General features: G+C 42.7%; 1 protein-coding gene across 2 annotated transcripts in view; it reads left to right on the forward strand.

Moving 5' to 3' along the window:
- Positions 1-27,975, forward strand: part of EPHB1 (EPH receptor B1) — a 289,639-nt gene that overhangs the window by 116,735 nt on the left and 144,929 nt on the right. For both annotated transcript variants that reach the window (XR_012715343.1, XM_075269057.1), the window contains exon 3: positions 18,975-19,656. Coding sequence is in view for 1 of the 2 variants with exons in the window: in XM_075269057.1 (XP_075125158.1) it covers positions 18,975-19,656 (682 nt within the window). In the remaining variant the exon portion in view is untranslated. The remainder of the gene's footprint in view (positions 1-18,974; positions 19,657-27,975) is intronic.

Consider the following 27,975-nt stretch of genomic DNA (forward strand, 5'->3'; position numbering starts at 1 on the left):
CCGCTTTCAGGTTTCCGTCTTCTGCCGACAGGAGGAGGAAACCCGGCAGACGGTGTCAGCCAGTGAGCGCCCGTGAGCGTTTTGTGGTCTCCACGGTAAAACCGTTTTTTTTTAACCAGACACAGTCCTGCATGTCTGACTTTGTGTCTGGTTAAAAAAAAACGGTTTTGCCATGGAGACCACAAAACGCTCATGGGCGCACACTTTGCAAACCCATTCAAACCCTTTGCAAACCAGGGCAGAAGACAGAAATCTAAAAGCGGAGATCGGGGTGCAGATGTGAACCCACCTTCGCTATCAGTTTGCATCCGATTTTTGCGTCCGTGATTGGCATCCGTTAAACAGATGTAAAAAAATGTGATCTGAATATCTGAATAGAGTAGAATGGATCCATTTCTGTCCATTTTTTTTGGAAGGCATAAAAATGTATAAAAAAAACCTGGACTTTTGTGTCTGCTTTTTTTGGGCAGAAACCAGACGGACCCAATTATAGTCTAGGGAGTCTGTTGGTTTCCTTGGGTAACCGCTTTTTAAGTGGATTGGGTTTCGGTTTTTGGGTTCGGTGTGATCTTAGCGTAACTTGAAATGGCTGATAACATAGAGCAGTATATTGTGGTCACCTAAACATCACAAAGTTGATAAGTAAGACCTTATATTTAGTATCATGTTTTGTTAAAAGGATGTTCTAATATCTCATTTCCCCTGTAACAAAGGGTTAACATACAATAATGTGAAGTAGTTACGTGACCAAACCTGTGCAGAAGACTTTGCTTTAGACAAGAGTGTAATATTAATAACTAGTTGGCATTCATACATATTACAAATGACGGGCCGGTTCAATATATGTCACACATGACATTAATTTTTCAGTTTTATATATGCGACATCTTAACCTTCTGCAAGCTATTCTCCTAACTACATAGAACTGCATGTCAATGTAATTTATCTCCCTGCATTGTAAGCCATAGGAAGGTTATGCCAATTTTCTATAGTGTCTTAGTCTTGTATACGGCCTAAAGGAGTCAATTGACAAAGAAAGCTCTGCTACTTCTGTTCTGAAAAGTCTCAATGACTATTTGTAATATCAGACTAGGCCTCTTTTATATTATGTGGCATCTCTGAAGGACGTCTTCAAACATCGGGTCCCTGTGTGCTTTATAATAATACACTATTTCCAAAATGAACAATATGGTGCCAGAAGCAGGTTGAGGTGGAACTTACATCTCCCCAGGTTCTTACAAGAATAATATCTGAGGTGTGGGTATGAGGAGCTTTGTTTGCTGGGGCTGGTGACAGTAACACAGGGACCCCTGCAGAGATTAAACAAGTTTCTCCGGTTACGGAGGACATCAGAGAGGGAAAGCGCTTCATAATCAGAAAAGCAAGACGCAGATCATTCTTCTAGAGCCTGGGAGGGCAATTAGGATTAGAGTGGCATTTAGAAAGGCATCTCGGCTTCATACAAAACTCTCCTCCCCCACAGTCCACTAATGTGACCTCACTGATTGCAAGGCGGCCGAATTTCACCATTTACCATCCGAAAAAAAGAATTATTTCTCTCTGATACTGTAAGTTATTAAAAAAGTGTACTATATCTCGCTTAAAGACATCAAGTCTGGTCTGCAAAAGGGCCAAGAGGTCCCCTTTCGTGAAGATGGCAAGGGCATGTAAATACTCCAATGGTGATACATTTTATCACAAATCGTATTTAAAAAGTCACGAATCGCAGGACTTTTTTCCATTCACAGGTTATCAGTAAATCTTTTTTTTTTTTTTTTTAAATGTAGATTGTGAGCCCCATATAGAGCTCACAAATGTACATTTTTCCCTATCAGTATGTCTTTTTTTGGAATATGGGATGGAAATCCATGCAAACACGGGGAGAACATACAAACTCCTTGCAGATGTTTTTTTGCCCTTGGCGGGATTTGAACACCAGGACTCCAGTGCTGCAAGGCTGCAGTGCTAACCACTGAGCCACCGTGTGGCCCCCCAGGTTATCAGTAAATCTACCCATAATTTCCAAGCAGGCAGGAGAGTTATTGGGGTGGCCTCCCTCTGACTTCTCCCCCCTTGAGTCTGCTTGATTGACAGGTCTCCTCCTGTTTGTTTGTAGGGACAAACCTGTCAATCTACCCAAGTGAAATAGGGAAAAGCCAGCGAGGAGCTGCCCTGATGACCCCTCTCCTTCCTCCTGTCTCATTTGGAAGCTATGTTTTCTCTCAAATGCGGTAACGTTTCAGAATAAAATGTGGCTCTGTAGTAGCGGAGCCTGTTGGGATTTCATGCTACTGTAGATCTCTTTACAGGTTCCTTTTAACTAAGAAGCTAACAAGGTTTTTGAGCGACTTGTTATGGTGGCCTCTCCGAGGGCAGACATCCAGTATCTCCGTACCAACAAGCCTTTCTATATCCTTCCTAATTATGGGGCTGGAACAAATATATTGACCCCGATTATTTGCAGCGTTCTGCTGTGCATTTCTTTCTGGCATATTTTTGCATAATATTCTTCCTAGTTGTCGCCATATCACGGATAATTTATTCTTCCAGCATTTTAGCGGTTAAGCCTAGGAGAGCGGCACCTGTCATTCTGTCCCAGTCTTTATTATGTGTAATATACCATCAACTTGGGACAAAAGATGACAGGCTGCGGCCTTCGTTTAATCACATGTAGCTGTATCCAGCAATGACAGCTAAACAGCAGCGGCAGCCGTTACCATCGTTACCTAGGAAGGGAGTATCTACTTCACAATGGGGCAAGGGAAGGAAGGTGGGGGGGGGGAGCTGCTGACTTAACTAAATCATGGAGGATGTATAGACAATAATGTATGGAAGAGATGAGGCTCTGCGGATACGCTTTTAGATGGCACTGGGGTATAATAACACTAAAACAGCATGGTTGTGCGGTGTAAAGACTGCACGTGATGTTATAAGAAGAAGCAGAGTGTTATATTGCCGGCAGCTTTATGTTCGGTAAAGGTGACAGCATACATCTAATACAGGCTCATCAATGGAGGATGGGAATTACATGGTGCCTGACACAAGCATGATAGATGCCAACTCATAAAATCATTCATATTGTCCCAAACTTTTACCGCTCCCCCTGGTGACCGCCGTCAGGGCTAGTACAGTTGATATCAGATGTCTAATCTTTTCAGATCATAAACCAAAGCCTATTGTGCCCCTATACAACGTTCACCGAAATTACAGGTGACTTGGATTATGACTCGGAAGACTTTGCGGTTGGTCAGCCCTGGTAAATTTACACATTTCAGGCATCATATTCAACATTGTCATGTTTTAGTTGTGTTACATATGAAAAGCTGAAGGTTGTGTTAACTTTTAGTGGTACTCCCTATCCACATAATGATTGATGTTGGTCCAACCTCTAGGACACCCATTGATCATGACAACAAGGGTCCCATTCTAGGGAGGAGCTATAGGGAGTGCATTGGTAACTGATAAGCCTCTGACTCTGAGGGGAACCCCAAAGTCCCTTTGCAATAGAAAATATTCCACTATTCTACATGTCACAAGGTAGGTAGGAGCCTCACTGGGTTTGCATTAGGTCCCAGGAGCCTTAAGTTACGTCAATTGTCCCATTCCTCAATCTAAATGGAGTGGAAGGTGAGTTCATAAGGGACTGCCAGATGTTTCCCCGCAAAGTTACCTATAGAAGGAACGGACCAATAACATTCCAGTATATCTTTCCATTCAGATAGAGTAAAGTCTGTGAATAGGTGATAGCTTAGGGGTCAAGCCCCTCTCAAGGGAATCAGCTGTTTGAAGCGGCCACAGCACTCTGCCAAACATTGTGTCTCCTTCATTGTTTACCATTCAAGGCTCCATACTTTTAGTAGTGGCTACATTTAGTATTGCATTTCACTACACTACAGTGATTGGGATGGAGCTGCAATACCAGACACAGCCACTAGTAAAAGTATGGAGCATTGTTTGGTAAACAAATGCACTGTGGTGCTAACAGGAGTACAATGATCCCTCCATTCAGCCGATCGATTTGTGGTGCTGAGAGTCAGATCCTTAGCAGCCTGATATGACATAGCCTTATATTGTATTGTTATTAATCAGATCTTACCTTTTACATTTATTGTATCTGTCGACAAGATATTAGAGGCTATAGGCTAGCCGAGAGCTCACAGGCCAAATGCAGGGAATTTTAAAAGGGGGTGTTAGGATTAAAAAACCCACATGGCATCTCTATTACAGAAACAATGCCCTACCTGCCCCTGAGTTGTAGCTCAACTCAATTGAGGTGGATAGGGCTAAGCTGTAACACTAGACACAACCTTTGGCAGTTCTATTGTTATTTTTAGAAGAAAGCAGCCATGTTTTTCTAATCATGGACAATCCCATTAAATCCCTCCATTATTATACATTTCCTGCTAGGGGCAGTTTTACAAGGAATTCTGAAGTTTACTTAAAGAGTTTGTCTGTGATTAGAAAGAAAGTGTCTGCTTTGTTCCAGGAATGAGACTGAGTGTTAGAATTTGGTCCCGCAGCTTACTATCATAGCGCACAGCGCCACCTGCGGGTCAGTCTAACTATCCAGCTTTCACCATACTGAGCATGCTCAGACCTATTGGAGCTGCTCACAAGCGAAGTGCCATTTCTCCCCTACTGAGCATGAGCGGTGAGGTCATCACCACTGCCACTATTGGGCGGGGACTTCCCTTTCCCTTCCACTAAAATTTCCTCAGGGCTCGTTCACACGTGGGCAAAGGGGCGGATTTTGACAGCGGATTTTGCTTCAAAATCCACCCCTTTACAATGGTGGTCTATGCAGACCGCCGGGCTTTTTTTTTCCGCGAGCGGCGGGCTGCTGCTAGCGGTGAAAAGAAGCGACATGTCCTATCTTCAGGCAGAAACCGCGGCGCGCTGGGCCGCGACTTCCGCCTAGCGGCAGCACCCTCCTATGTCGGCTCATTGATTTGAGCCGACATAGGAGGGGAAAGCTGCGACCGCGATGGTCGCGGCAGGCGGGTTTTGACCAGAGAGAGACGCGGCTTGCCGCGTCTCTCTCTGTGTCAAAACCTGCGCAGGACTATGAACGTGTGAACTTACCCTCAAACTCCACGGAGTGAATGACAGTAGTTTTCAGGGATAGGCTCCAGTACTCAGGCAGGTTTCAGACTAGGCCTCTGTGTGGGGTTTCTCTGCTTCTCCTGGATGCTGTTAGGTAGGACCTGTAAATCCTGAACTGCTAGATCTACACCAGGGCTAGGAGCGGTAGACGCCATTGCAGCTTGTAGATCTGCGGCAGGTATGGTCTCTGAGATAGCCTATGTGTACTGTCTGACTTCATGTATGGCTCCCAGCTGTGTGCGGAGCATGGGTGTGTGATGTCTCCAAGCTGTGTGCCGGAGCATGCAACCTCCCTGGTAACTCCAAGCTGTGTGCAGGAGAATGTTCTAAAACTTCCGTGGTGGCCCCTAGCTGTCGCAGGGGTAAGTGTGTGTGTTTGCTGGCCTGGGGTGAGTGTTAACCCTGGGCAGCTGTTTGTGTTTCACTTGTACTGGTGCACCTGGCCAGTGAGCTAAACTGGCAGGGTTTTAGTTGCACCTTGTTCACATGGAGTGTCGCACAGTACACACTGTTCACATTAAGTATCGCGGTGCAGTGTCTTTGCAGCTGTTCACATTAAGTATCACGCTGCAGTGTCTTTGTAGTAGTTCACATTGAGTTCAGGCTGCAGTGTTTTGCAGTAGTTCACATTCAGTCCAGGCTGCAGTGTCTTTGCAGTAATTCACATTGAGTTCAGACATACAGCCGCCCACCATTGGGCCTGTGGATCTCGCTGTAGTGTTCTACAGCTAAGAGGTTCTGTTGTTCAAAAAAATATTTATATATATATATATACACAGAACCTTAACACTGAGCTGCAGTTCCAGAGAATGACTATAGGCAAGTGTGGCGCTGTTTCCCTTTGTCTTGTGCATTGTTAGGGCTGACTTAATGAAATCAGCTGCAATAATGGATATCGGTAAAATGTCGAGACAATGGAGATACACAAGTGCTATCCAGTAGCACATATGAGCAGAGTGGTGATGCCGCTACTCTATTCTCTTTTATGGGAATTTTGAAAATTGTCATTTCAGAAGCCCCTCCCCAGAAGTGACCCACCACTCTATTCACATGAGGCATTTGTGAACCCTCATGTCCTTGATAACTGGGAATTCTACTCTATTCACATAATGCAGTCAGTTGTATTTGTGGACCCCATATTTCGTGATTGTCAGGGATCCCAATGGATGTTCACCTCAATGTTCTTGGGAGTGGGGAGTCCACAAGTGCCTTTAAGTGTCCCATCTGAATAGGGTGGTGGTGTATTCACTTAGGACACTTTGGTGCATGTCCAAGGGACTTCCAAGACAGCAATTTCCAGCATGCTTATTAAAGTGGAGAGTTTGCCAAGCATGCGCACGACCACTCTCTTCACATGGGGCATAGTCTCCTGTGAAATCCCATTCTTTTGATCATTAGGGGTACCAATGACTGGGTTCCTAGTGGTTAGACCCCAGTGAATAAATGCTTACTCCAAATCATATGGACTGGGGACAAATGTGATCGGTGGGACAACCCGTTTATGGATGGGCATGAGTCCAGAAACACGCGGGTCACCTTATTTACCAGGAAATGTTGATTCTTCCATGTAAGAACCCTACCATACTGCTTACAGTACTATGATTTCTTACTATGAGCTTGGTATAGACTTGCTTATTTCCAGCCATACTGTACGTCTATATTTTCTCTTTGTCTGGAATGTGTGACTAAACAATAGGGTTTGGGCTTAGTACTCCCATTTTTCGTGTGACAGCAGTCGATTGATGGCACTGCATTACAAAGACACATCAGCTAGACATATGAAATAAGGCCTGGGATGGCACATAAGTGTAATGCACATGTTTTCATGTTCCCCTCAATGTACACAACATATAATATCTGCCACCTACATTTATGAGCATGGCTAAAAATGAAAAACACTTTAGATTGTAATTTTTTTGTAAGAAAATGTGATGTTGTCAACAATATGTCAGCGTGTGGCTGCTGTTAGTGTATATTCGCTTTGATGCATTTGTTCAAAGCATAAAAAACACATCAAATATTTCTTGCTTTTCCTGCCTTCAATGTGTGTTACATGAGATAATCGCACTTTCATCTTACGTAAAATAATGAATGAAATGTGAGAGCAGTTACAATTGGGGCGGCATTCATGTACCTGCTACACCCCACACCGCTCTAATACACCCTCCTTCCCTTTTCCCTTCTCTGAGCAACCATCCACTTTAAAGGGATTCTATCATTAAAATTTTATTTTTTCTGTCTACCATGTAGGAATAGCCTTAAGAAAGGCTATTCTTCTCCTACCTTTAGATGTCTTCTCTGGGCCGCCATTCTGTAGAAATCCTGGTTTATGTCGGCATGCAAATGAGTTCTCTCGCAGCACTGGGGGCGGTCCCCAGCACTCAAACAGCACTGGGGGCATCCCCAATGCTGCGAGAGAAGTCTCCAGCGCCGCCTCCATCTTTGTCTGGAACAAACTCTCTTCGCGTCTTCTTCTGGCGCTGGTTTCAAACTGCGCATACCCGCCGGCCACAAGAAAATGACCGCTTTCACTCACTATGTAAGCGGCCATTTTCTTGTGGCCGGCGGGCATGCGCAGTAGACTTTGCTCGAGGCCTAGAAGTTTGAACTCAGCGCTGGAAGAAGACGCAAAGAGAGTTCGTTCCAGACGAAGATGGTGGTGGCGCTGGAGAGTTCTCTCGCAGCATTGGGGACGCCCCCAGTGCTGTTTGAGCGCCGGGGCCCTCCCCCAGTGCTGCAAGATAACTCATTTGCATACCGACAAAAAATGGGATTTCTACTGAACGATGGCCCGGAGAAGACATCAAGGTAGGAGAAGAATAGCCTTTCTTAAGGCTATTCTGATGTGGTAGGCAGAAAAAATACAATTATAGAACCCCTTTAAACATACCATAATACGCAGCATTTTTTTGCCATGACATTTCTGCCATGGCCAAAACATTGCGTATTCACAACATGGGGCCCTAGCCTTATGCCCCTTCTCATGGCAGCCTCAGTTCACTTGAATTTCTTCATTGCACTATTTGCACACAGCAGTTTTGGAGCTCTGCATTAGAAAAAACTCGTTCTTGTGCTGCTCTAAAGATATATTAAGAAATGAATAGGCACAGGGTTATATAAATATTCAGATACGTATTATAAAATGGTGTCAACTTCACTATGAATACATTTGATTATATTCTACATCTTATGTCAAATGACCGTTTATATTAGTTGACTGCTCTATAGAACAGCATGTAATTAGTTAATTACCTATATTGGTTGCCATAATGCTAAGTGTTGACAAGTTTTCACATTGCCATTGTATCATAATAAGGGGGACAATTCATTATGGCGGTACATTGTGTTTCCCGGAAAGTAGTCATTATCCCCAATGTCCACATTTACATGTAAAAGCCAATGTGCTCATGCTATTAGTGTGCGCTCCATAGCTGCCAGTGCTGATCATTATCTATGCGGTGCCTATCTACAGAATACATACATTCTGATATTGACTAATGAGACTCAGATTTCGCTATGTTGACCTTTATTTTACTTATATCAAAGCAGATCATTAAAGAGCTATGTTTTTTAATAAGTCTATGTCGCTGGCGGTGATATCATCTAGTACTAATGAAATGAGTGAATATCCCTACGCCAGTCCGATTAGTGAGGGCGTGCCGAATTATTCCGGGCTCCATTCTCTTAATTAATCAGATACACTCCCATGCGACTGCATTGAAATCTGCGCCAATCAGGAGCTGGAATCGATTTTCTGTATTACGTATGACAGCTTTCAGGTTGGTGGAAGTTATAATGAATTTGTTGGGCCAAGGCGTCCCCACCCCAGTCCACCTTGCTCTTCATACGTCTCCTTCAACTTTCACAAAAAGTGCCAAACAAAGGGCAGAACAATGTGTAACATATCTTAAGTCTAACATACGTGTGCCAAAGATTCTAAAGATGCCCCACATTAACACCCATCTATGTGAGTACATTGGCATTGATGGGTTAATAAATTCCACCCATAGAGTCTCTACAGGTTTCGTGTCACACCAATGTTGCACCATATTCTATTGTAAAAGCATTGCTTCTAGGGACGATCTTCTGCATAATACGGCTTGGGATAAAGCAGGCTGCAATTTCGTTTCATGGATTCTGATAGTATGGTACAGACCCATGGCGTTTAGGTAAATTTTAAGGACACGTTGATCCAGGGTTTTATACTGACTGCCAGGTTGGAGTCGGGAAGGAATTTTTTCAATTGAAATTGGGCAATTGGCATAAGCCTCATGTATTTTTTTGCCTTCCGCTGGATCAACACTGTAGGGAATTGTAGGGTTATAAGTTGGACTTGATGGATTGATGTCTTCATCCAACCTCATCTACTATGTAACTATGTAACAGAAATCCATAATGTGACCATTTTCATGAGGCTTATCACTTGGGTCAGCATTGGGTCACGAAAATCCAATATCCAAAAATAATTATTCTATGAAGTCAATGTGAAGAATCTGTATTATATGTAGTTAATATGAATTACTGTACATGCATCCTATACTATGCAATATTATATTATTGGACAAGTGAAATGGTGGACCAGCCTCCAAGAAGGACAGGGAAGGAACAGCGCTCACTCGGACTGATATATGAAATATGACTTTATTTACACAATGCGTTTCAGGCCGTATGGCCCTTTCTCAAGTGAACATTAATCCTGCCACGGTGGGTCACAACATGTGTTGTGCTGTCCTTCTTGGAGGCTGGTCCACTATTTCACTTGTCCTGGCGTCCATGTGACGGTTGTAAGCAGCTGCCCACCATATCCACAACGGTTATGTCCTTTGGTTGTTGTGTCCCACACAACCTAATCAGGTGAGCAGTCACCTGTTACGCTTATTATCCTTTTAGTACCAAGGGTAATACACCAGGATCGGCTCGGTGCCGTGCCGCCTTTGTCATTATATTATTGGAGTCTCTCTCTCTCTCTCTCTCTCTCTCTATATATATATATATATATATGGATTTGGGTTGGGAACCTACTTCAAGTAACAAATAGAGATGAACGAACAGTAAAATGTTCAAGGTTCGATATTCGTTTCGAGTAGCCCCTCAATATTCGACTACTCAAAACGAATATCAAACCCTATTATAGTCTATGGGGAGAAAATGCTCGTTTCAGGGGTAGGCAACGTTCGATCAAATTATACTTACCAAGTCCACGAGTGAGGGTCGGGCTGGATCCTCCGAGAAGTCTTCTCCTTGCAGTGTCCCCGCGGCATCTTCCGGCTCTTCATTCACTCTGCCAGGCATCGGGCCTGGGCAGAGCCGACTACGCATGCCCGCACTACAAGCCGACATGCGCAGTCGGCTCTGCCCAGGCCCGATGCCTGGCAGAGTGAATTCAGAGCCGGAAGACGCCACGCGGAAGCTGCACGGAGAAGACTTCTAAAGATAGGAGAAGAACCAGCATTGATTGGCCGACTGTATAGCATTCGGCCAATCAATGCTGGTTCTGCATCGAATTTTTACATTCGAATAGCGAGTGGTAGTCGATCGAGTATGAGTATTTCGAATACCGTAGTATTCGACCGAATACCTACTCGATCGAGTACTACTCACTCATCTCTAGTAATAAAGCATCACACCAGATCAATAATAATAATACATTTTATTTATATAGCGCCAACATATTCCGCAGCACTGTACAATTTATAGGGTTCAGATACAGACATACATAACAAAGAACGTCATTTCACACAATGGGACTGAGGGCCCTGCTCAAAAGAGCTTACAATCTATGAGGTAGAGGGGGTGACACAAGAGGTAGCAGGGGCGGCATTGCTTATACAATGTTCAGACAATTTTGTGCATTAGGAATTGTGATAGGCTTGTCTGAAAAGATGCGTCTTTAGTTTGCGTTTGAAACTGTAGAAGTTGGGAGTTAATCTGATTGTCCGGGGTAGAGCATTCCAGAGAAGTGGTGCAGCTCGGAAGAAGTCTTGTATACGAGCATGGGAGGTTCTGATAATAGAGGATGTAAGTGTTAGGTCATTGAGTGAGCGGAGAGCACGGGTTGGGCGGTAGACAGAGATGAGGGAAGAAATGTAGGGAGGTGCGGCATTATGGAGAGCCTTGTGGATGAGAGTAATAACTTTATATTTTATTCTATAATGAATAGGCAGCCAATGTAGTGACTGGCACAGATCGGAGGCATCGCTGTAGCGTCTAGCCTGATAGATGAGCCTGGCCGCTGCATTCAGAATAGATTGTAGAGGAGAGAGTTTAGTGAGGGGAAGACCGATTAGTAGGGAGTTACAGTAGTCAAGGCGAGAATGAATCAGAGAGAAAATAAGTGTCTTTAGTGTATCTCTGGTAAGGAAAGGGCGCATTGTGGAGATGTTTTTGAGGTGGAGGGGACATGAACGTGCGAGTGATTCAATATGAGGGGTGAAGGAAAGGTCTGCGTCAAATATGACCCCGAGGCAGCGGGCCTGCTGCCTAGGAGTTATAGTAAGGCCTGAGACTGCAATGGATATATCAGGGACAGATCTGTTAGATGGTGGAAACAGTAGTAGTTCAGTCTTAGAGAGATTTAGTTTCAGATAGAGTGAGGACATGATATTAGAGACAGCAGAGAGACAGTCACTGGTGTTCTGTATGAGTGCAGGGGTGATGTCACGGGAAGATGTGTATAATTGGGTGTCATCAGCATAAAGATGGTACCTGAAGCCAAATCTGGCGATGGTTTGTCCAATGGGGGCTGTGTAGAGAGAAAAGAGCAGGGGGCCTAGGACCGAGCCCTGAGGAACCCCAACAGCAAGGGAAAGAGGGGAGGAAACAGAGCCCGCGAATGATACACTGAAAGTACGGTCTGAGAGATAAGAGGAGAACCAGGAGAGCGCAGTGTCATTGAGGCCGACTGAGCGGAGCATAGTGAGGAGAAGTTGATGGTCAACAGTGTCAAAAGCTGCAGAGAGGTCCAGAAGAATAAGAAGAGAGAAGTCACCATTGGATTTAGCCTTTAGTAGATCATTAGAGACTTTTGTGAGAGCTGTTTCAGTAGAGTGCAGAGCGCGGAAACCAGATTGTAAGGGGTCAAGCAGAGAGTTAGCAGAGAGATAACGGATTAACCGAGAATAAACCAGGCGTTCCAAAAGTTTAGAGATGAAGGGGAGGTTAGAGACAGGTCGATAGTTAGCAGCACAGGATGGGTCCAGGGAGGGTTTTTTCAGTAGCGGGGTTATAACAGCATGCTTGAAGGAGGATGGGAAGATTCCAGAAGAGAGAGAGAGGTTAAATATTTTAGTAAGGTAAGTAGTGACAGCAGGGGACAGAGATTGGAGAAGGTGTGAGGGGAAGGGGTCACTACTGCAGGTTGTGGGGCGAGATGAAGAAAGTAGCTGGGAGACTTCCTCTTCTGTAACAGGTTCAAAAGATGAGAATGGACAGTCTGAAGTGCGGCTGGTGAGGGGAACAGTACTATCGTAGGTGTGGGAGTCAATGCCACGTGGGGCTTGAGCAGTAATTTCCTGACGGATCTTATCAATTTTATCATGGAAATACATGGCCAGGTCATCAGCACTAAGGTCTGTGAATGGCGTCTGCACCTTGGGTGTGAGTAAGGAGTGAAAGGTTTCAAAAAGCCTTTTAGGGTTGCTGGAGAGAGAAGAGATGAGGGCGGTGAAATAGTCTTGTTTGGCGAGGTGAAGGGCAGAGCTATATGTTTTAAGCATAAACTTGAAGTGGAGGAAATCTGCAGGTGAGCGTGATTTTCTCCAGAGATGTTCGGCACACCTAGAGCAGCGCTGAAGAAATCGTGTCTGTGGCGTGTGCCAGGGCTGCTGCTTCCTATGTGGGACTAGGGTTATTAGGGTTATTCCCCCCTAGAAGACGTGATCCGTAATATGATGTGCCATTTCTTCAATACGATTCTCAAAATAGATGTCTGTACTAAATCAGGGGGCTGTGGAAGTCCGGGCTTATAGAGTAGAGGTCTTTGTGTGCTATATAATAGCATTGTACAATTTAGAGGTTGTATACATCACTGGTAAGGAGTGAAAGAGCTCATTGTACGGCAGTGTTGGCGCTGACACCACATAAATAACCCAGACAATGAAGTGCCTTTATCATAAGCCGTTATATTAGCCAAGGCTGTACATATTCCTGGTTGCATCACTAACCTAACATACAGGAGGAGTGAAATTACTTTTCCATTTAAAGAAGATGGATGGACAATGAACCCTTTGTTAGAAATGATATGAATATAAGTCAGTGAGGACGTCTATGACCATCTAGAGGCAAGAAGCTGTAAGCCGAATGCATTTCTATAGGTCAAAGTCATAATTGATATTATAATTTATAGGAGTGTAATCTCCATAATAATATACTTGTACTAGTACATTAATGTGTCTAATAAACAAGCTTCGCCTTTCACTGATGAAATGAATTCAGGACCCATCGATTCCAAGAAATGACATCATAAGCTTGTCTTTATAGGGCTGTTGTGTGCAGGAATTTATGTACAGTGTAAAATTCTTTTAGTGTAAGATCTATGGGATCAGGCAGATGTAGGATTATCAAATATTCCAAATTATCAGCGCCTGTTAGTCCCTGTAGTTAGCTGTCCGTGCTCTGTATTCTGCATAGGCGCCACCGTGCTGCCTTCATGTGATATATTAGTGTTAGGGGCTCAGTATTTTGGCATGTATGTGGTATATATGTGCGGCTGTCAGATAGTGGAGGTGAGAAAACTACCATAAGGGTTTACATGTTTCTGAGGCCAAGTTCACATCTGCGGTAGGGTTTCTGTACGGGGTTTGCTTGGGGACCCCCTGAATGGAAATCTATCCGCATAAAAAAGCCTGCGGACCCCATATACTATAATGGAGCCCAAGTGGTCTCTGCTCGGTTTCCACACAAAACATGTGCAGAGAAAAGTCCTACAAGCAGCAGTTTTCTCTCCACATGTTTCGTACGGAAACCACACAGACCCCATTATAGTCTATGGGGTCCGGGGGTTTCCTTAGGTAACCCTTTTTTTATGCGGATAGATTGCCGTTCGTGGGGTCCGAACAGAAACCCAACCAAAGATGTGAACCGGGCCTCAGCTTCTTGCCCTCTATTATATAAACCTAAATGTATTTATTTATTTTGCTTACTTATATATCACCATCATATTCTGCAGTGCTTTATTCTCTAATTTCACTATTACTATGTCTTTGTTACTATGTCATGTATCACACAGCTCAGCTTCTCTCCTCTATCATATAACGCTATATATCACAGAGCTCAGCTTCTCTCCCTGTATGATATAAACTTATATATCACAGAGCTCAGCTTCTCTCCTCTATCATATAACCCCATATATCACAGAGCTCAGCTTCTCTCCCTGTATGATATAAACCTATATATCACATAGCTCAGCTTCTCTCCTCTATCATATAACCCTATATATCACAGAGCTCTGCTTCTCTCCCTGTATGATATAAACCTATATATCACAGAGCTCAGCTTCTCTCCTCTATCATATAACCCTATATATCACAGAGCTCAGCTTTTCTCCCTCTATCATATAAACCTATATATCACAGAGCTCAGCTTCTCTCCCTGTATGATATAAACCTATATATCACAGAGCTCAGCTTCTCTCCTCTATCATATAACCCTATATATATCACAGAGCTCAGCTTCTCTCCCTGTATGATATAAACCTATATATCACAGAGCTCAGCTTCTCTCCTCTATCATATAACCCTATATATATCACAGAGCTCAGCTTCTCTCCTCTATCATATAACTCTATATATCACAGAGCTCAGCTTCTCTCCTCTATCATATAACTCTATATATCACAGAGCTCAGCTTCTCTCCCTGTATCATATAACCCTATATATCACAGAGCTCAGCTTCTCTCCTCTATCATATAACCCTATATATATCACAGTGCTCAGCTTCTCTCCTCTATCATATAATGCTATATATCACAGAGCTCAGCTTCTCTCCTCTATCATATAATGCTATATATCACAGAGCTCAGCTTCTCTCCTCTATCATATAACCCTATATATCACAGAGCTCAGCTTCTCTCCTCTATCATATAACTCTATATATCACAGAGCTCAGCTTCTCTCCTCTATCATATAACCCTATATATTCACTTACCTCTTGCCAGTTCTCTTTTACCATTCTGAGTGTCAGTATTCATTATATTTCTCACATTATATTCATGATCAAGGAAGCTGGGGATGTGTAAAATTTGGGAGCACAGATAGCAAATAAATAATAAGAGAAATCTCTTTTTTTTTTCTTTTAATAATAATTTCATTACTATTTATAGGGAAGCTATAGCTGACAACAACTCTTAGCTAAGAGTCCAGTGGGCGGTGCTACACAGATATTTCTAAACGCGTAATGAAACAAGGATGTCAGTCACAGATTAGGACCGTCCACTGGACTCCTAAACTACAAAACGTTATATCAATTTGTCCAGCTCCTCACATGGACAGCATACTCAACATGGCAGGTTCCCTTTAGTTAATAAATAAGATTGGGGTAGGTAGTTTGGTAATGGGGATGTAACTTGCGCCGGATGATGGGATTTTTACTGCATCGGTTTTGTATCACAGAATTGGGGGTTATCAGACAAGGATCCAATTTTTTACTGTGCCAAGTGCTTCATTGTTGTAATAATTTAATGTAGATTCTTATTATTGGCACTTGGATTTGCCATGGTGTAAGCGCTAATGTTGCTGAGAATGAAGCTTCCGCCACGGCCTCTTTACACGCACCTTATCCTCTTTCATCTCCTGTTTATTTCATTATCAGAACAATAACATTGCCTTTTAAGATGGGGTTTTAATTAGTTGCTGCGGTGACTTCCTCCCCGGAGCTTGCGGAGCGCAAATTTCTAAAGTACCATGAAGTGCTATCCAGCCAAATTAATCTTTGTGATTAATATCACTTACCTTTGTGATGCAAGAGGAGCAGAAATGTAGATAATGAGCCGGGAGTAGACAAGATGATGCTTAGTGGGGGATCGGCTTTATGCAAAAGATAAAAATGTATAGTTCTCAGAAGACAGGTTATGCTGGTGCGGAGCCGAATGCTGCAGAAGGAGAATTCTCCAAAGAGATAAACTGCAGACAAGAGCAGGCACAAGGTAATTTTACATGCAAATAGTAACGGTCTGCGCTTCCCTGGCTGCTGTTTTACTTGACGCTTTAAAAAGCTCAGACTCCATTTTAATACGGCACACTTTTGTATGCCGGAAAACCATCTGTCTGACATAGCTTGCTGAATTACATTGCGGCAGTTTACGCTTTGGATCGACATCCTTTTACATAAAGTAATTCTCCATTATGTGTTCTCTGAGCCAACATCCTTCATATTTACAATGTGAAGTACTTGGCGGGGCACTGGAGTGTGATTCTGTGGTGCCTTGGGCTGCTTGGTGTTTTCAAGGTACTGTAACTTTAAGATAAGGAAAATGGAGCAGCCAACAAAGTAGCTAGAGGATATAAACTGCATTACAGGGGTTGTTATAAGCAATGTCTGCTGTAGCTTGGATTTCTACTGCCCATGGCTTGGCCCATTTGACGACTTCATACATACTTGAGATTCCTTCACTCTTAAAGTTGTTACTATAACGCATTTTTTAAGTGACTGGTGGCAGTCGTGAGTTAAAGAATAAAGTATGTGCCCAGAGGATCCCCATTAGTGTCATATTGTTATCACCAGAACCCAGCATATCACCCCAATCTCTTGTGAACCAGTGCCTCCATTGTTGAGATATTTGTCAATATGCAAATGATCTATTTTGCCATTGCTCCATAGAGGTAAGAGACAATGCCCTCAATGATCCAAATAACTAATTTGCATATTGACAAAAATAGTGATGTCTTGGCAATGAAGGGTCCGATTCACAAGTGTAAAACAGTTTCATTGCGGTGACCGTAACCTGTAATCTATCAGTGGGGCTGAGTTTTGGCGATATTTTCCCATAAAGGTTTTAATGCTTTTTTTGTATTGTATATGTTAACCAGGGGGTTAATGGAAGTTATAGGATACCTGTCAGGCCATTTCACCATCGTAAACCACCATTGTTCCTTATTACAGTGCCTGATAATGGCAATTCCAACATATTAGTTCAGCTGGAGCAAAACTAGCAAAATTTATAAGCATGTCTAATGGCACAGACAATTTAAAGCGGACCTTTCACCACCTCATAGCATCTGTAAATAGGTGCCATTCCACTGATTCCAGCACAGTTGGAATTTTCGCCTCATCCATTCCTGAGTAACAACCGCAGGTAGTTTTGATGCCTCATTTAAGCTCTGTAATGTCAGATGGGCGGTGTCAGACAGGGGTGTGTGATTCAGAGCTCCAATCAGAGGCAGCCAGTGTCTGAGCTCAGAACCACACCCCTTGTGTGACCCCACCCTCCTGACAGTACAGAGCCTAAACAGTATATCAGGCACCAAAACTATCAGCACTGATTGCTCGGAAATGGTGGGGGTAGAGAAAACATTCCAACTGTGCCAGAATCAGTGGAGCAGCAGCTATTAATAGATGTAAAGACCTGGACTTGGAGATGGTGAAAGGTCCTTTTTAAGAATTAAATGAGCAGCAGAATTTTTACTGTATGCAGCTATCCATCATAATGGGGCTTTCAGTAATTCATGTGCTCGCCAGCAAAACAACTCAATTTAAACAAATGGAAGTGATTTTTGTTACAGAAATTGCCACAACAAAACTGCCGTGTGTGAATTTACCCTGAAGTTTCCTTTAAAGGGAACTTATCACTCAATAGAGACCTATTGTTTAAGTTGCATTTTTAAGTTACAAGCATACATTTTTAAGAATTTTTGTCAGTGTTATTTTAATTTAGCATGTTATCTATATTTAAAAAAAATCCTGAAAATCTTGCAACTTTAACTCTTGCTGTTAATCCTAAAGTAGTCTGTCAGTATCTGTCTCCTACAGAAAACAGGATGTCTCAGCATATCATTTGGAATTCTGGCCAGAGTCAGAGCTGCATGATTTTTATAGATTTTTTAGGGATCAACCCTAAACATGCTCCATCTCATTATGCCTATGGTTATATCTTACTAGTCTTAGGTTGTGCAGGGAAATACTACATCTAGAGATGAGCGAACACTAAAATGTTCGAGGTTCGAAATCCGAATCGAATAGCCGCACACTGTTCGAACGGGTTTCGAACCCCATTATAGTGTATGGGGGGAAATGCTTGTTTCAGGGGTACGCAACATTCGATCAAATTCTACTTACCAAGTCCATGAGTGAGGGTCGGGCTGGATTCTTCTCCCTGCGCAGCCTCCCCGCATCCTCTTCCGGCCTTGAATTCACTCTGCTAGGCATCGGGCCTAGGCAGAGCCAACTGCGCATGCCCGCGCTACATAAAATGTCCGCTTACAGTGTAAGCGGCCATTTTCTTGTAGCGTGGACATGCACAGTCGGCTCTGCCCAGGCCGGATGCCTAAGCAGAGTGAATGCAGAGCCGGAAAAGGACGCGGGGACGCTGCGCAGGGAGAAGACTTCTAAAGGTAAGAGAAGAACCAGCGTTGATTGGCAATGTATAGCATTCTGCCAATCAATGCTGGTTCTGCATCGAATCTTAACTTTGAACAGCTAGTAGTATTCGATCGAGTACGAGTATTTCGAATACTGTAGTATTCGATCGAATACCTATTCGATCGAATACTACTCACTCATCTCTAACTACATCCTATAGCACTTCACATGTTAGTGCCATATGGGGTGACATGGTGTGTAGCACAATGATCACAAATTCGCAATTTGGTGGTAAAATTATATTGAAACGTATACAGACATTTTATGGAATATATAACTATAATCTTCTTTTCTTGCAGTGGGAAGAAGTAAGTGGCTATGATGAAAACCTCAACACTATCCGCACATATCAAGTGTGTAATGTTTTTGGGCCTAACCAAAACAATTGGCTCCGCACCACCTTTATTCCAAGGCGAAATGCCCAACGCGTCTATGTGGAAATGCGTTTCACTGTGCGGGACTGTAGTAGCCTCCCCAATGTGCCAGGCTCTTGTAAAGAGACATTTAACTTGTATTATTATGAGACAGACTCTCATGTTGCCAACAAAGACTCTGCCTTTTGGAATGATGCCCCTTATCTCAAAGTGGACACCATAGCTGCCGACGAGAGTTTCTCACAAGTAGACTTTGGTGGCAGACTGATGAAGGTGAACACAGAGGTTCGTAGTTTTGGCCCATTGACTCGCAGTGGCTTTTATTTAGCCTTCCAGGATTATGGAGCATGCATGTCGCTCCTCTCCGTCCGTGTCTTCTTCAAAAAGTGCCCTAGTGTGGTTCAGAATTTTGCAGTCTTCCCTGAAACCATGACTGGGGCAGAGAGCACATCATTGGTGATATCACGAGGGACCTGTATCCCAAATGCAGAGGAAGTGGATGTACATATTAAACTGTACTGCAATGGAGATGGGGAATGGATGGTTCCTATAGGAAGATGTACTTGCAAAGCTGGATATGAACCGGAGAACCACACTGTCTGTAAAGGTAAGAGCTCATATCTTTATAATCCTGTACACAGGATATACAATTAATTTTAGTATTGCATCTTTAAGGATACCCTTGTATTTTATTTTGGTCAAAAATACACCTTTTATAATGTTTTTCCCATTGTCTTGCTACATGCATGTATTCACATACATTGCAGGCTGCTCTGTGCCGTTCACAAAGCGACCTGTCTCTCTGCAGCCCTTATCTCTGTTCTTCTGAGGGCTCATTCAAGCTGAAGTGATAAGAATAAGATAAGATATGAGATAAGAGCTACATAGTGAGCCATGAGGCCATTTCTCTGAGAGATTTATCTCTAAACAGAACAGAGCAGCCTGCAATGTATGAGAAGACATATAACGTATAGCAAGAGTGGAATTTTTAATAAAGACCTATTGTCACCGATAAGACTGTATCGTCCTATGAAGTCCTTACTGTGAGGGTTCAAACAGACATAGAGAACAGGTGTTATATACTGTAAGCCCCCGCCATCTGGACAGGTGCTGTAAGGACTCCAGCAGGGCTGGGCTATGTAGAGTAGATAAGGTCATTCATGTGACAGTTGGCTTGAGAGTTGCGAAAATCTCAGGAAATGCTTTGAAACATTTCTAATTACTTTCACTACTTGTATTCGAGGCATTTATTCCAAGAATGTAGTAAACAGTCTCAAGTTCAGCTTCCACCTTCTGTCAACAATTATGCAAATCCCTGTGATGCTCCGTGTTTCCATAGCATCGCGAGCACTAAGAGGTGACATGTTGTGTCCACATTAAGTTGTAGATGTGTTTCTATGAGTAAGTTACATCATTGATAAACCTGACAAAAAATGCAGCTTCATAAAATCCAATCTACACAGTATAATCTTACGTTATTCATTCAGAGGAAGGCAAAAACTTTGAGGTGAATGGCAAATGTCCCATAATGGGGGAGAAATAATTCCTTTCCATCTCCAGATATGACAATCAGAATCGATTATAGTATCAACACCCCCATAAATCTATTATCTACAACTAGCGCTGGACGAACCTCAGGGGATTGTTGTATTTGCGAGGTTGGAAAGGTGCAGAAAAATAATGGTTTCCGAGTAGAGAACTCATGAAATCTCAGGTTTGGCTGAAGTCAAATTGAAAAAAAAAAAAAAACTTAGGGAGAGACCACCATATAGGTGTGTGGAGACTTACCAAGCCATTTGCGCTCCACTGTGAGGGATCATGGGAAGAATATGTAAATCTCTCTCCCATGAGACCACCTATATGGTGGTCTCTCCCTAAGGACTGACAATATCCCCTTAACCTGGTCTAAAGTCTCTCACCTTTGTCAAGTTTGTCTTCTCTGCGCCGGGCTGAAGAGATCCAATCAGATCGAAACAGCTGTCCTCGGCTGAGAGACTAACTTGGTAAAATCCCACATCATTGCAGCAAAGGCTTCTGGGAAGGTCAGGCATGATGTTAAAGGGAGCGTCCCCTAGTGGGCTGCATGACTGAAGCACTGTCTCCCTATATTAACATCCTGGGAGATAGATTTGCATCTTCTTCCCATGTAATCCTAGACAGACTGGATGATGTTGAGATCAGGGCTCTTTGGGGGCCGTATCATCACTTCCAGGACTCCTCCTCCAAATGGTGGTCACACCAAATATTGATGGGATTTAGATTTCTCTTTTGTTCATTCACTTAATTTTATTAATTGACAGGTTCACACCTGCGCCCGATCCGCTGGGGATTCCATTCCCCATTCCACTTTAGAAATGTGGAGAGAAAAGTTCTGCAAACAGCGCCTTTCTCTCTGCATTTTTCACCCTCTTTAGCTGGAAACTAGGTACAACCCAAAGGACCCCTTTATATTCTATCAGGTCTGTGGGTTTCCATGGGTAACCGCTTTGTTATTCAGATTAAATTTCCCTTCAGGACCCCCAAGTGGACCCCCCAAACGGAAACCCAAATGCAGGTGTGAACCTAGTGCTAGATAGACAGGTAGAGAGTGTGATTGATTGATTGATTGATTGATTGATTGATAGTGCGAGATAGATAGATAGATAGATAGATAGATAGGAGATAGATAGATAGATAGATAGATAGATAGATAGATAGATAGATAGATAGGAGATAGATAGATAGATCAGATGACAGTCCCAGGGATAAGATCCATTAGTATGCAGCAATAACATGACATGTGCCCGGTATCTCGGCGTCTCACACTGCCCGGTATTGGCGTATATCACTGTACACACAGTGGTGATTTTATACAAATACGTATTTATTTATAAGGCTTCGGCACTCAACCCTTAATCAAACCAAGGTCTCACCTCGTGCTTAACCTCTCGGGACAAGAGGAAAAAAGTGCTTTTCCATCTATAATCCTGTCCGCTGCAGTGTGAATTCAGCATAATGCAAAGTGGTTCTTTATTTTCGTGTTAAATGCACCCTGGCCTTTTGGGAAAAAACAGCCAATTACTCATTCAGAGGATTAAAGAGTAGCATAAAATGGTGAGAAAGCATTTAGACAAGGTCAATACAACAGCTTCCAAGTTGCTGACGAAAGACAGGCTGGCCCATGTTTACTAAGTAGTGCAATGATGTGGAGGTGATGGCATGGACGGAGTTATATGGCAGGGGATGGGGTCATAGATCATAGATACTTACATATTCATGGCTAGTTCACACACGGAAATGTATTATAACATGGCACCATTATAGCCGGGGTAATATACATATTGGGAGGACTTTATTAAAATGTACTGGCGTTGAAATTGTAAGAGCTGGTGGTAAATGCCTCTGATGGAGACTGCGCCCTAGAAATCGCCAAAAAGAAAAGTCCTGCACGCAGATATTTGCTGTATGAAAGTAGGGGAAACCCAAAGGACACCCAACAGACCCCATTATATTCTATGGGGTCTGAGAGTATCCACGGGTAACTGCTGATTTATCAGACAGACTCTCCCCAAACTGACCCAAATGATTGAGATTTTTTAAATCAAGTTTTTCTGTTGAACATACATGTAAAGATTTTTTTCATGATTTTATTTTTAATTTTCCATGTCACTCTTTATATTTTTTTAAAAACCACTATATCCTGAAATTTTTACTCTAGTTACTAAGCCTAATAATAGACTGACACTTGTCTATTTTGTAGGCGTTGTCTTTCCAGCAGTCACCAGTTTGGAATGTGTTCTTTTGCAACAATCACCCAATTTACATCGCAGACAGGATTACAATAGAAGATAACACCTTTCTACATACCCTTATTGCATCCACTACTGACAATAAATTATTTCACTTATCTTCTCCCCATCCATCCGTGTCTATAAAACTTGCCTTCAGACCCCAATGAGTCGGCACCAGACAATTGTTACCTATGGCCATGAGACTGCTGTAAAACATATCACTAAATATTGTTAAATGAGCAGAGGGGAGGCTCAGGCAAGATGGCAGAAAACTGAATAAAATAAAATCTACAATAGGAATACGAAAACATATTACAAAAAATGTGTATATTTCACAATCTGGCCTTAATAAATACATAAAAAAAATTGTCGATACAATCCCTTTAAGACAAGCCATGCCAGGGGGTGAAAAATATACACTTGTCACTGGGGTTAATAGCTGTTGGTCAAGCTGTGATTTGGCTATTAGTTATGTGAAGTGTCCCTCTTTGGCGATCCGGAATGTTTGGAAGTATTCATTGAGACATTGGCACCCACTGCGTACATTTTGGGCACCCACAGGGCACTATCACATACTAATGGTTGGCACACTGGCTGTTCTTTTCTAATTGGCAATCTCCTATAGAGCGCTCTGCTGTGTTACAAAACCTGATTATGATCTGACTGTCTGCCGCAGACTTCAAGACTCTTTTTATGTGCCATCAGTTCCATATGGATTGTACACTTGTACGCTATTGTAACGTACTTTACATTTATTTGCACACATGCTATTTTCAGGACGATTTATCTCCACATACCTTCCTGTTTGTGTATACTTATATGTAGTAGTCATACATACGGAGATACAAGAAGGAAGATGTAAGTAAATCTATAATATATAAACAGGAAATATAACACAGGAACATAGGCATAAACCAGGAAAAACACTTCAAATAACAGGTATTATAGGAGATGAAGAACTGCATTCCTTAATCATGATAATAATGTTTCCTTATGTTTATGTTACACTGCCTTATCTGTATGGGATATACTGTATAACCATGCTCATCTGACTAAACAGATGCACGAATCAAATGCCAGATCTACAGTGAGGACTGGCAAGCTAGTAACACAGTACAAATATGGGAGGGGTGATGTAACTCTGAAGCGATAGAAAGAAGGGCACAACAAGCATCATGGGGAAAAATAGCAAAACTTGGAATTGGGCCTCACTTCACCAAAACCACCTTCAGCAGACGGTTCAGGATATAGAAAGTGTACTAAATTGTCCTTCCAAATGCACAGGAATAATGCATACAGTGATGCCTCAGTACGGGAAAAATGGAAATATATACATAAATATGACATTCTTGTGATAACAAACACATTGATGTCACAGTTCAGATATAATACACAGTGATGTCACAGTATAGCGATAACAAACACATTGGTGTCACGGTTCATGTATAATGAACACTGTGAGGTCAGAGTGCAGGGATAACAAACATAGTGATGTCAGAGTGCAGGGATAACAAACAAACACAGTGATGCCACTATACAGGAAAAAATGATCATATAAATTTGACATTATTGTGAAAATATGAATAGTGATGTCACGGTGTATGGATAGAGATCACAGTAAGGTAATAGTACATGGATAATGCAGACAGTGGTATCATAGTACAGGAATAACAAAGTTATGTTAAATTACAGGGATAATGCACACAGTGACATCACAGTACAGGGATAATGCACACAGTGATGTCACAGTACAGGGATAATACACACAGTGATGTCACAGTACAGGGATAATACACACAGTGATGTCACAGTACAGGGATAATGCACACAGTGATGTCACAGTACAGGGATAATGCACACAGTGATGTCACAGTACAGGGATAATACACACAGTGATGTCACAGTACAGGGATAATACAGACAGTGATGTCACAGTGCAGGGATAATACAGACAGTGATGTCACAGTACAGGGATAATACACACAGTGATGTCACAGTACAGGGATAATACACAGTGATGTCACAGTACAGGGTTAATGCACACAGTGATGTCACAGTGCAGGGATAATACAGACAGTGATGTCACAGTACAGGGATAATGCACACAGTGATGTCACAGTACAGGGATAATACACACAGTGATGTCACAGTACAGTCATAATGCACACAGCGATGTCACAGTACAGGGATAATATACACAGTGATGTCACAGTACAGGGATAATACACACAGTGATGTCACAGTACAGTCATAATGCACACAGCGATGTCACAGTACAGGGATAATATACACAGTGATGTCACAGTACAGGGATAATACACACAGTGATGTCACAGTACAGGGATAATGCACACAGTGATGTCACAGTACAGGGATAATACACACAGTGATGTCACAGTACAGGGATAATGTACACAGTGATGTCACAGTACAGGGATAATGCACACAGCGATGTCACAGTACAGGGATAATACACACAGCGATGTCACAGTACAGGGATAATGCACACAGTGATGTCACAGTACAAGGATAATACACACAGTGATGTCACAGTACAGGGATAATGCACACAGCGATGTCACAGTACAGGGATAATACACACAGTGATGTCACAGTACAGGGATAATACACACAGTGATGTCACAGTACAGGGATAATGCACACAGTGATGTCACAGTACAAGGATAATACACACAGTGATGTCACAGTACAGGGATAATGCACACAGCGATGTCACAGTACAGGGATAATGTACACAGTGATGTCACAGTACAGGGATAATATACACAGTGATGTCACAGTACAGGGATAATACACACAGTGATGTCACAGTACAGGGATAATGCACACAGTGATGTCACAGTACAGGGATAATGCACACAGTGATGTCACAGTACAGGGATAATGCACACAGTGATGTCACAGTACAGGGATAATGCACACAGTGATGTCACAGTACAGGGATAATGCACACAGTGATGTCACAGTACAGGAATAGGGTTCACAGTAATGTAATAATATACGGCTAATACACACAGTGATTTCACAGAATATTGCACAGGATGATCTAACTTGAGGCAAAATGTACAGTGATGTTACTGTACAAATACTAAACAGTGATGTAAAGCCGGAGACAGCGCTGCAGAAACTGTCAGAGATGTATGGAGGACTTTTCTCTCCACCGGTTTCAGTATAAAAACAGCAGACACTCGATGGAGCCCATTATAGTCTATGGGGTCTGCCGCTTTCGGTGGGTAACTGCTGTTTTTGCGGTCGATCACAGTCTATGTTTTGGCAGCACAGATGTAAACCTATCCTCACAATGCAGAAATACTGCACACCATGACGCACAAAAGATCCCTCCATGTACCTGTGACATCACAGGTAGAAAAATCATATAATGATGTCACAATACATTGATACCTGTAACTTCATAGTGAGGTAATGTGACGGCCCATGAACATGAATAATGCAAAAATTTAATTTTACCTGTACCTTACCATAACAAGCCCCATTGTTAAACCAGGCCCCATATCCGCTGCTACGCCTGCTACCCTGGTTGTTACCCTCATATATGCAAATCAAGGTGACATAATCGCCCAGAAACATGGTGGCCATCGGTTGACAGTCTTGGAAACTGCCACTGAAAATTAAAAATGTCAGATTTAGAAATTCAAAGGTATTTTTTCAATTATTTTTGTGTTCCATAGAATGAATGTGCGTTCCTGTCCCTTTTATTCCATCCACCCCAGAACGGCAGGTTGTATAATTCCCCATTGCACAAATCTGAACATTTTAATATCCGTGCCAGGTCTGAGCAAACCAATCTAAGTGCTAATAATGCACAAGAGTAATTGGCAGCGGGAAAATATGTTAAGCAGTGAATATATTTGGCTAAATCCCGGATTATCTTTTTTTATAGCCTACTCAAGGATAAAGGGCTTGGTTTAGGAATTCTACAGTGAAGAAACTTTTTCATCCCGTAGAAATAATTGGACAGAACCAAGTCCGAGTGGATACGGGGGGATGTATGTTTGTATGACGCGGTGTCCCTAGACTGTCGGGGCTACAAGTCAGGGGAGACAACAACAAATGTCTTTCCTACACTACGCATAAGATGGATTTCAGACACTGGCAGGCGGAAGAGATCTCAGCAGGTCTACAGGCACTCAATGCCGAAAACAACATGACACGATCAATTTAATAAGAGTAAACACTGCAAAAGGTTCTGCCACGCTGCCTCGGTGATGTCCGATCCGGGGCCCGGTGGAGTGTACTGCATGCTGAGCTCTCGTAACGATGGTGTCAGTAGGGAGGTTATTAAAAATTGATTCATTTCTCGGCAAGGAAGCTGAACCTGAAATGGGTCTTGGATTAGAGAATAAAGTCAGGTCTGTGGTTTATTGTGCATGGTCGTTGTCACTTCATATTACTGACAGAGCTGAAGATGGGACAGTGAATTAGTGTACGTTGAATTGCTGAATTGTAGCCTCGAAAACCACAGGTTACGACTGATACTCTCATTGAAATGACCCTCCAGTTTATAGAAAAAATTCACAATTTATGTCTAATACATAGTTAAGATACTTGACACACTCATTTCTAATATTTTTGAAACACTTCCCCCTGCTCTTGGATGGAATAGTCCTACAGTGTTCATTCAAAATTGCAAAAATTTCACCACCCATGAGCTATTATTATACTCTGGCGTCTTTTTTTAGACACTTGAGTATAATGAATGGAGGCCACAGGTGGGTGATCAACCATAAAAAACAGTGTTACACACCTCTCCTGGGCTCTGGCACGACTCTCTGCTATCTTCAATGACGTGGGTTTGTCATTATGCCAGCCTGACCCACATGATGTCTTTGACATCACTAAAGAGGCCGAAAGACAGCAGGGAGTTGCCCCGGAGCCCAGGAGAGGTGAGTAACACTATTTTTTATGTTTTTCACCTCCACTGGGCCTCCAATCATTATATACTGGGGTCCAAACAAAACCTCCAGGCTAATCTCGCAAGACGAATCTCACAGGGTTTACCCAGCAGCCTTACTTACTTTTCCCCGCTCCTGCTCACGGCCGCCTCTGCTTCCTCTTCTGCCCTCCAGGAAGCCCCTGTTCAGCGTCAGTGACGTGATATGGGATGTATGGGGTAG

The sequence above is a fragment of the Leptodactylus fuscus genome, chromosome 3 (assembly GCF_031893055.1).
Source record: "Leptodactylus fuscus isolate aLepFus1 chromosome 3, aLepFus1.hap2, whole genome shotgun sequence".
In the NCBI taxonomy this organism is placed as follows: domain Eukaryota; kingdom Metazoa; phylum Chordata; class Amphibia; order Anura; family Leptodactylidae; genus Leptodactylus; species Leptodactylus fuscus.